The following is a 9,666-nucleotide window of genomic DNA, read 5'->3' as shown; positions in this document are numbered from 1 at the left end:
CTTGGCTCCAGCGGTGCTTGTGAAGCTTGCATCTCTGTCCTTTGGAAACTGAAGTTTCCACTCAAAGGCCCTTGCTGACAAGCCTCCCAGGAAGGAGCTGAAACAAGAAGTGGTTTCAGTAGGACCAATCCGAGTTTCCCGTTGCTAAGCTCTCTCAGACCACTCATTTCAGAAGTCCCTGCTTGTCAGTGGTCTCAGGAAACAAACTCAGACTTCATGTATATGAAGGAGATGTCACCATGACCTGTGTGCTTGGGGAGGCCAAGATGGCAGGTGCCAGGCTGCAGTGGCCCCTAAGTGGACAATCACCTACTGGAGTCCAGAGGGCTTTGCATGGGCAGATGAGGTCATGCCTATTACTCTGTTACTAGTAACCTTAGTCCAGGAGCCTACAGAGAAAGTTCTAAAGAGGACTCAGGACATGGGGGAGAAAGAGTTGCTGGTGTCTACCCAGAAGAATATCAGAGGAAGGGAAGAAGTATGGTCCCAAGGCTTCTGTTTCCAGTAAGAAGGGAGTTGGCAAACTGTAGACCAAGTTTGGAATCTTTGCAAAGTTCTGGAGCCTTTTGACCTTCCTTTTCTGTAAGTTTTGGCTGCCCTCCACCCCCACACACATATATATATTCTTTTGCCACTTGGTGGGCGGGGCGGGGCAGGTAGTAGCAGCCGTAAGTAATGTAGTAGAGGTCTGACACCCTTATAAGAAACTTAGGGGCCAGAGGTGCTACGGCATCAGGCTTTGTGTGGTTCTTCAGGGACGTAATATGGTGCACAGTCCTTATGTTACACACTCTTCTGGGGGGTCTGGGCTTTAGTCCCTAATCCAACATGTTTCAATTTCTTCTGTGAAATGAAAATCTATTCTCAGAAAGAGGGCTAACCAAACACCTGAAATAGCCTCAGACCAGTCCAGGTCAGGCTAAGGCGGGTCATAACCCCCAGGGCCTTCTCCACACCACTGTGGGTTCCCCTTTCTCCTCCCCTCTGCACATCCTCGTTGCCACCAATGTTTGTTTTAAATGTTTCGTAAAAATCTCATTTGGGATGGTGTTACCATGTAGATTCCTGACAACACACTCTATGAGACTCTCCTCCTTGACACCTGGATGCATGAATCTCCTTCTGCTTCTCTGATCCTGTCCTCTCCACACGATCAAACGTCTGAATAATCCAATCACCCACAAGTCCTGTTCTCATCATGGTCCAACTCTACGCATGCAGACTCCTCCCCCTGCCTTTGTAGTCCTTCTGTCCTGTGGCCTCATGTTCTTCTTTGCTCATAAGTTAGACGAGGGTCCTATCAGGCACACTGGTTGTTGACATTTCCATGAGATTAGAACACTAACACGTGACTCATGCTTGAAGCCCTAACCCACACATGGAAGTCACTGAGCCTACACAAAGGATGAAACCCATGGCCGTTTATGGAGGAGGGGAAACCAGAGCCAGAGCTCTGGCTTCACTGAAACCAAGGGGCACAGGCAGGATGCGGCGTCCAGGATCTTGTTTTTAAATCTTCAGAGGGAGCTAGTCACCCCAGAGGAAGTAGTGCATCAGCTTTGAACCCCAAATCATGAGAACAGACCTCCAGAATAGTTGAGTAAGACTGCTCCACGTGTGGATGGGCAGAGAAGAGTGGGAGACGCTGCTCAGGAAATGCAATTAGCAAAAACACTGCAGGAGATGAGATGCGTCATCTTAAAGAAAGAGGTCTGACACATACCTACTGTGCCCCTGCTGTAGTGCTGGCTGTGAGGTGGTCATGATCCCTTCTCTCTCCCACCTGGGGAAAAATGGCTTGCAGATGCCACTGAGGGACAGGCTGAGAGGGACATAGCTAGGGACTAGGGTGACAGCACAGCTCCCAAGCCCTCCTGAAATCTGTACTTAAAACTCGGTCCGAGAGCCTCCAGAAACTATATCTCTCTGCCTGGCCAGCCGTGGTGAGCTTAAAACATATGGAGGCTAACTGGGAGACCACTTGGATTTATCTGCTTTCTAATGGGAGTACTCACTGGCTGCCTCCAGAGTCAAGCTGACTTGAGGCTCATCACACGGAAAGGCAGTGCTTCTGAGGGGTTCCCCAGAGGCAGACAGATCACGAGGACTGGAAGGAGTCGAATTCTGTTCACCTGATGGATCTGGAAGGATTTCATTCACAATCTCCTTCTCCAGCAGCTCCCTCTCCAGACTGGTGAGAGAGGGAAGAGAAAAGAAGAGATCAAGAAGGATTAGACACCACAGTGTCCCAGCTGGTTCTGATTGAAGGGTAGGGTCCAAGGGACTGGGGCAAAGCCTGGCTGTCCTGGAACAGGAGAGAGGGAGAGAGAGAACGAGAGTGAGCAGAACGTGCTCAGTGCCCTGGACCGACAGTGAGGTGGTGACGGGGCTGCGCTCTCCCTGTAAGGCAGACGCATCACACTCGGAGACCCAACACAATGGCTTCCAGTTTGTGAATACATTGTGTTGAATCTACATATGGCAGCCCAGCGAATGCAGGCTTCAGAGGCACTGTGGACTCCCAGAGATCTTGTGCCTTGTAGGCCATTTTCTGTCAATACTGTGACCTGTTACTTTTTTTTTTTTTAATTTTGTCTAGATCCTTTCTGGCTGTGCTATGGCTGTGAAGGACCTAAGGCCAACAGTTGGGAAAGCAGACATGCATCTCATCCTTGTTTTAGCCTTCCAAGAGAGAACAAGGGATTTCTTTCAGGGCAGGAAATCCTTGAGACTGCTTAGTTCCCCTTGTCAGACTGAGGCCACAAGTACCACAAAGACAAGAGTCAACCTCGTCAAAGGGCTTTGCCATCGTTGCTGGAGTGAGCGGAATCAGCAGCAGGGGCGGTGCTGGTTCCCCCTCGCCTGTGAACCCTGGGGCTATTTGGCCCTCAGGGTCTTTCTTTCAGGTGCTCTCCCCACATTGTACCCTTGCTTATTAGCCGTCCTCGTTCATTGTTACCTGGGGCTCAGCGATTCTTGTTCTTCCTCCTCGTCATCGTCTTCCAGGTTTTCTGCAAACAAAATCCAGACAGAGATGAAATAGTGCCCCTTCACCCGCTACAGACACAAAGGCCTGCCTGGGCACGGACAGCAATGGCCTGTGTATGAGGTCAGGACACACTGAGAGAATTGTACTGACAGCCCCATGTGTGACTTTGAAGGAATGGCCTGGGATGGTGTCCTGACCCATCAGGCAGAATGTCCTTGATCTGCTGGATCCCCATCCTGGCGTGCTCTGAGTTTAACTGGGTAAAGACCAAATATCTTTTGTCTCCAGGTCATTGGGTAGTTGTCCAGTTTCCCTCTGGAATTCTCTAGTTCTATCCTCCTCCTTCCACAAAGCTGGTTCCCAGTCTCAGTGACTCTATGTCCACTCAGAACCCCCACATAGACCCTACTCCTTCCTCTAAAAGGAGGATAGAAAACCCCATGACTCACCCCTCCATACATCCCGGGACTTCACGGGGACCTGCATGTTGGCTTTTACATCATAAGAGGGGAAAATATTCTTGTGGAAAGTGTTCTGTTACAAATCAACGTATCTGCCCCAAGATTTTCGGATTATAACTAAATAAACCCCAAACAGTTAGGAGTACGATCCCTTTCTAAAGCACATTCATGAGCATTCCCTTCTTTAGTAGTTACAGCTACCAGGCAACACATCTTTTGACCCATTTTACAGATGAGGAGACGAAAATCCTGGAAGGAGAAATCAAATACTCGCCTGTAGCTATAAAAGCCAGAGCTCAGGCAAGAGCACGAGGAGCTCTAGCTCAACAAGCTGCCTCCTGTCATGTCCTCCTTTGTGTGCTGTGACACCAGGTGGAGGCTGCCTCCTGCCCCAAAGGGCAGGGTCCCTCAGGGCGGAAGCAGGCTCTTGGAGCACTATGACGTCCCCCTGTGCATTTCTCCCCTCTGCTCCCACCCAGCCAGTCGTGGTCCTGTCATTGCTCCAAGTGCAATGTGGACACCAAGACAGCTGGCAAAAGCATTATGAGGGGAGATGCCGAGGCTCTTGTCAGCCAGGGACCTTGGAGGGGCTCAGCGCAATCAGGGCCTGTGGCCGCCTTACCTGGGCTAAGCTTGCGGACAAGGCGCTCTGCCAGCCTGGATCCCTCAGCCAGTTGTTCTTGGAAGCCCTGTCCCCAGTCTCTGCCAATGTCACTGTGGGTGAGGAGGTCCCTGAGGTGCTGATGGAGGACGACAGAGAGCTCTCTTCCTTCCCGTGACGTCTGGCGTATCCGGGTCAGCTTTCGTGCATGATCATGAATGAGGAAATGGTATTTCCTAGGCGGGAGGGAAGAGAAATCCTCAGAGTGGAAATGGGTTCATGAGAGATGATAAGGAGTTTGAGAGAGATTTTGGTGAGAATCTCCCCAAAAGGCCTTCCAAGTAGAAATCTGCTCATTTTTGGCGGACCGCATTTTTTCTTCTTTCCTTTTGCATGTTACACACAGTGACCCAGAAAAACATGCTCCTGAGACACTGGAGATTGCAAGAGATCTTGGAACTTCTAGGCCTCCTTCTCTAAAGGTTGAGGCAAAATAGGAATGTTTATTTAGTCTGCTTGCTTTCCTTGTCATGAAATACCTGCCAACACGCTCAGGCCCACATGCAGAGAGCAGGTATGGACCTGACTCTGGGTTTTGACCTTCCGGAGGAGATGAAGGCATCTCTGAAGGGGCAGGACGTCTCTAGGCCTGGTTACCTCACTGGGAGTGAGACAGACTCCACATGCTGCAAAGAACATGGACGATCCAGATGGGGGGAGTGGAGGAGACCAGCATAATCAGCCAGTTTTGTGCCTCCTTGCTTCAGGAAAGCAGCTACTTTTGACCTCTGCGTCTGTTCTTTCCAGAACCCTCTCTGCATTCGACTGTACATTACCCTCCTCTGATCCTTCACTGTTACCTGGGGGTCAGTGATCCCAGTTGTTCTTCAGCCTCCTCTTCGTGGTTTTCTGCAAAGAAATTGAGAAAGGTCCATTTAGACGTGAGCTAGTTGCACTTCACCCGTTACAAATGCAGGTGCCTCTCTGGGCCTGGAGACGCGAATTACCTCTACATGAGTTCAGAAAGGTGTCGTGTTTTGTCTGTAAAGAAATGGGCTGCCGTGGTATTCTGATGGATCAGGCAAAGTGGCCCTGATCTGATGGGTCCCAGATGGCATGCTCTGGGTGGAACTGGGCAAGGAGTTAAAAATTGATTTGGTTACCCAGATCAAGAGATGCTTCTCCAGCTTTCCTAGGGGCTCCTCCCACTCTCTCCTCCCTCCTGCCACAAGGCTGGTTCCCAAGCTCAGTGACTCTCTATCTCATCATGCCTTTCACAGAGAACCTCCTCCTTTCTCTCAGGAGACGAAAAACAATTCTGTCCCATGAGTGTCACATGACTTGGTCCTTCGTGGGGACTTCCACGTCTGCTTCTACCGTTCACCAGGAAAATTCTCTCCTCGTTAAGTGCTAAGTATTCTAGTGTAAACCCACATCCCACTACCAGATTCTACCATACCCAGTACTGAAATCAACCCCAGTGAGTGACCCTAGCATTGTGAAAGTACGCTCATAGGCCTTCCCTATTCGAATGCTACAGCTACCATGCAACACGTGTTAATCACGTTAGAGATGAAGAAACTGAGATCCAGGAAGGATACATCAGTCCCGCGCCCACTGTTAGAAAAGACAGAACTCAGGCTGGAGCCTGGGCACGTCCACGCTTAGCTCAGGGCCCTTTTCAGCCGAACTAGCTGCCTCCTATCATGTCTGCCTTTCTGTGCTCTAACACTGGGTGCAGGCTGCCCCCTGTCCCAAGGGCCATGGCAAATGAGGGAGGAAGCAGGCACTCGGAACACTATCACCTCCACCTTGTACGTTTCTCCTCTCTGTCCTCCCACCCAGCTGCTCCTGGTCCTGTCATGACCCCAAGTGTGATGTGGAAACCAGGACAGATGGCAAAAACATTATGAGGGGAGAAGTGGAGGCTCTTGTGAGTCGGGGACCTTGGAGGGCTCAGCGCAATCGGGCCCTGTGGCCGCCTTACCTTGGCCGAGCTTGCTGACAAGGGCCTGGGACAGCCTGCATCCCTCAGCCAATTGCTCTTGGAAGGCCTGCCCCCGGAGGTTGTTAAGGTCACTGCGGCCCAGGAGCTCCTTGAGGTTCTGATTAAGCAGGATGGATAGCTTTCTTCCTTCCCGTGTCTTTAGGCGTAACTGGGTCAGCTCTCGTGCCTGAACTCGAATTAGAAAATCAAACTCCCTATGGTGGGTTAGAAGGGAAAATGTATAATTGGAATTGAGTCAAAGGTTCTTAGGACCTCCGCAGAGGTTTCTATGAGAACATCCCCCATTTGCCTTCAAAACAGAATTTTCGGACGTGTTTGGCAAATGCCTAAATAGTTTTGAAAGCTCCATCAGCGGCCAGGCAATACCAGCTCCTGAGGCATTGCAGACTCCAGCGTTCTTGTACCTTCTAGGCCACCTTCTCTCAGTCTCTAACATAATACCATTTTGGGGGGTCTGGTTACCTTCCCTGCTGTGAAATACCTGCCAGCGACCTAAGATGAACTCTGCAGAAAGTGGATGTGAATCTCACCCTGCCTTTAACCCACCATCCATGAGAGGACACGTGATGTCCGTGAGTACAGGAAATCCATGAGAGGAGTTGGTTCACCTTGGTTCAGACTAACTTTACAAGTACCAGAAGGAGACTGCACAACCCCATTCAGAGGGCTATGTCGTTGTTGGTTGAGGGAATGACAGGACTGCAATCTGCAGGTTTGGGTGACCATCGCATCACAGATGTGGTCACCTTTGTGCTCCTTGATCTTTCTAGGACCCTTTCCATACTTTACCTGTCCTTTACCCTCCCCTGGTCGTTCATTTTGGACAGTGGTTCTCTCTCTTCCACATACTCCTCGTCTTCATGACTTTCTGCAGACAAATTCAGAAACGTCTAGTCAGACATCGACCCGGCCCTGGTAGATCATCACCCCCATGTCCTCTGCCCTGAGTCGAGCAGACAGTTAAATACGTCTATTTTCACCGAAGATCACAGGGAACACGTCAGCAGCCTTCAAGAGGTGTTGCCGAAAGAGTCAGCTTGGCCCCAGCAGACACCCTGGTGTTTGGTGAGATAGGTGGGATTGTACACCAAGACGAGACTGATGGATGGAATCCATACACCCCACGGAGGAAAGCGTATTTGGCGCTTTCGAGAGGCCAGGATCCTGGGTGATTCATAGAGGTGGGGCCACCAGGGCCGATGCCTTGATTTCAGCGAAAACTCCACACATGGAAAGACAGAGGTATCTTTGTGTCGTTCCTCAGCAGACTGTTTAGCAAGGACAAGATATCTCAGAGGTGAGAGAGACCAGAGTCCAGAGCTGAGGAACCATGGTAACAACATCTCCAAAGAGATAGGCAAGACTACCACCCTACTTGGACAGTCATTAATGCTCAGTTCAGGAACTCAATTAGGAAGAAAATTACAGGAGAGATCAGAGGGCCCATCTTTCTAGAAGGAGCTCATGGAGCTCCTGTTGTGCAGGAGCATCAGTGGTGGTTGGAAGCGTGTTACGATCTCTTCAATCTCCTCACTCTGGTTTACCTAGTGTTCACCAGCCTGTGCTTGGCATTGGGTCCCAGGGTGACAGAGATTTGATCTGGGACTTGGAAGGGTGTACAGCTACTTGACACACACAATGTCTGTGCTTACAACTGAATCTTAGATTCTGACTGAAACCAAGATGGGTCTCCAAGGCCTGCCGTCAGAGAGACATTTCTGTACCTGGACAGAGGTGTGAGCGCAGAGAACACGGAGGCTACCTGGGAGACCATTCGGAGCTTGTCCCCTTTCCAATAGAGTACTCACGGGCTCCATCCAGATGAGAGCAGATTTCGTGCTCATCAGATGGGATGGTGGGACTGTCGGGAGGGTGGCAGGAGTCAGACAAGTCATGGTGACTGGAAAGAGCCAAATACTTTTCATCCAAAGAATCCTGACACGCGTCATCCATTTCCTCCTCCTCCTGCAGCTCCCTGCCGAGCCCAGAGGCACAAAGATAACAGAATATTAGACGAGGAAAGACCGGACACCGCAACTTCCCCACTGGTTCTGATTGGAAGACTAAGGGAGAGGTCACAGAAGGTAAAGAGGGCATCCCTTGAAATAGGAAGAAGATAACAGTCCTCCTCTGACTGCCACTAAGTGAGGCTGCCGTGGTGGGGGGAGGGAGGGCAGCAGGTGCTCACTGCCCTTTCCAGATAACGAGTTAATGAGGAAGGAGACTCAGCTCTCCTCTATGGCACAGTCATGACACAGAGCACACAACGAGAACCACAGGAGGTCCTACAACTCCAAAGCATAACTTCTGTTCCACTTTCCTCCCAGAGGCCCAGTGAGTAAAGGCTCCTGGGGCATTGTGGGCTCCCAGACATCTCGTGCCTTCTAGGCCTGTTTCTCTCAATACTGTAATACCATCGACACATTTTTGTCGAGCTGTATGTCGTGCTGTGAAATCCTCACCGTTAAACAGGCCAAATGTGCAGACAGAAGTTATGCAACTTATCTTAGTTTTCCCCAAACAAGAGAGGACACGTGGTCTCCCTGAGTGCAGGAAATCTCTAAGATTGGTTAGTTTGCCTTGTGTCAAGCTGATTCTAGGTCCCTAAACTTGAGACATTAATACCAAGTGGAAACTAACAGGACAAGTCCCGAGAAGACAGACAGCGTTCTTAAAAGGGGGGATTCGTGGTAGTGTGATGGGATGAAATAGGTCTCCTGGTACTTTCTAATTCTCCCTGGATTTGAGATCTTCAGATGTCCCCATTGCTTTCACAACCAGGATTATCAGTTACCTGGGGGCTGTTGGCTCATCTCTTTCCTCATCCTTCTGATCTTCTTGAGTTTCTGCAAATAAATTTGGACAGGGCCAGTCATCATAAAAAGTTGCTTCTTGACACGTTACCAACCCAGGGGCCTGTTTCAACACAGGGACATAAGTCTTCTCAGCGTGAGAACAGGATAGTGTCAGAATATTCCAGGAGGCCTCGGGTTGTGTCTTCTGAAAAGGGACCAGGCTTCCTTTCCTGAGTCATAGGGCAGACTGTCTCTGAATTGGCAGATCAATACAACAAAGTTCTCTTCCCTGAACCTGGGCAAAGAGTTCAACGCATTCTTCCCGAGGTCATGAGGAGCTCATCTAGTTGCTTTCTGGAAAGGCTGTGGCAAGATTCAGCTCTTATTCCATCAGATATGCTGGCTGCTGTTGGTTTGGAGGAAGTTCTACACCGAGGCTAGACTGATGGATGGAATTGAATCACTCCTAAAGAGGAAAGAATCTATGGTGCCACCTAGAGAACAGGATTCTTGCTATTCAAAGTGGTGGGGGGTGCCAGGGTTCACACCACGCCCTGGGTGGTAAGTTTCCAGACACATTCAAGAGGTGTTTATCTTTTGACGCTTAGATGGCTCCCTACTGAGGAGAAACCAACTTAGAGGAGACAGAGACTGCTGTTTGCAGTGGAGCGGGCATGGTAACGGGGATGACAGAGATTTGGCCTGGGACTCGGAAGAGTGTTGAACTACCTGACCCACCTGATGTGTGTGCTTAAAACTGAGTCCTAGATTCTGACTGAAACCAAGATGGGTCTCCAAGGCCTGCCGTCAGA

The 9,666-nt window shown here is 50.1% G+C and overlaps 1 protein-coding gene and 1 long non-coding RNA gene across 6 annotated transcripts; one reads left to right on the top strand and one right to left on the bottom strand.

The window, feature by feature from the left end:
- The first annotated feature begins 339 nt into the window (after nt 1-339).
- LOC124234434 (uncharacterized) lies at nt 340-9,660 on the top strand. 5 transcript variants are annotated; one of them, XR_006887308.1, is made up of 4 exons: nt 340-582; nt 2,600-3,249; nt 8,031-8,143; nt 9,249-9,660. It is a non-coding gene; the product is annotated as an uncharacterized LOC124234434 (long non-coding RNA). The 5 variants fall into 5 exon arrangements; XR_006887309.1 differs by lacking the exon at nt 340-582 and having other exon boundaries at nt 2,167-2,906; nt 3,007-3,249; XR_006887310.1 differs by lacking the exon at nt 340-582 and having other exon boundaries at nt 2,167-3,109.
- On the bottom strand, nt 949-8,532 carry LOC124234433 (neuroblastoma breakpoint family member 10-like). Its single transcript, XM_046651776.1, has 7 exons — nt 7,868-8,532; nt 6,849-6,927; nt 6,039-6,253; nt 4,912-4,960; nt 4,073-4,287; nt 2,960-3,011; nt 949-2,191 (listed from the first exon to the last, which is right to left on the bottom strand). The coding sequence occupies exons 1-7, from the start codon at nt 8,154-8,156 to the stop codon at nt 1,999-2,001; spliced, it is 1,092 nt and encodes a 363-aa protein (XP_046507732.1). The 5' UTR covers nt 8,157-8,532; the 3' UTR covers nt 949-1,998.
- Nucleotides 9,661-9,666: the final 6 nt, after the last annotated feature.

This window comes from Equus quagga, unplaced genomic scaffold (assembly GCF_021613505.1).
Source record: "Equus quagga isolate Etosha38 unplaced genomic scaffold, UCLA_HA_Equagga_1.0 73864_RagTag, whole genome shotgun sequence".
Taxonomy (NCBI): Eukaryota; Metazoa; Chordata; class Mammalia; order Perissodactyla; family Equidae; genus Equus; species Equus quagga.
This window is presented reverse-complemented; position numbering and strand designations above follow the sequence as displayed.

Coding starts and splice junctions, on each gene's coding strand:
- LOC124234433 (XM_046651776.1), bottom strand. CDS start 8,156: ATGCCCTCTTTACCTTCTGTGACCTCTCCCTTAGTCTTCCAATCAGAA. Junction 6,254..6,848: donor CAGGGGAGGGTAAAGGACAG/GTAAAGTATGGA, acceptor AACCCACCATAG/GGAGTTTGATTTTCTAATTC. Junction 3,012..4,072: donor TGTCCGCAAGCTTAGCCCAG/GTAAGGCGGCCA, acceptor TTTTGTTTGCAG/AAAACCTGGAAGACGATGAC.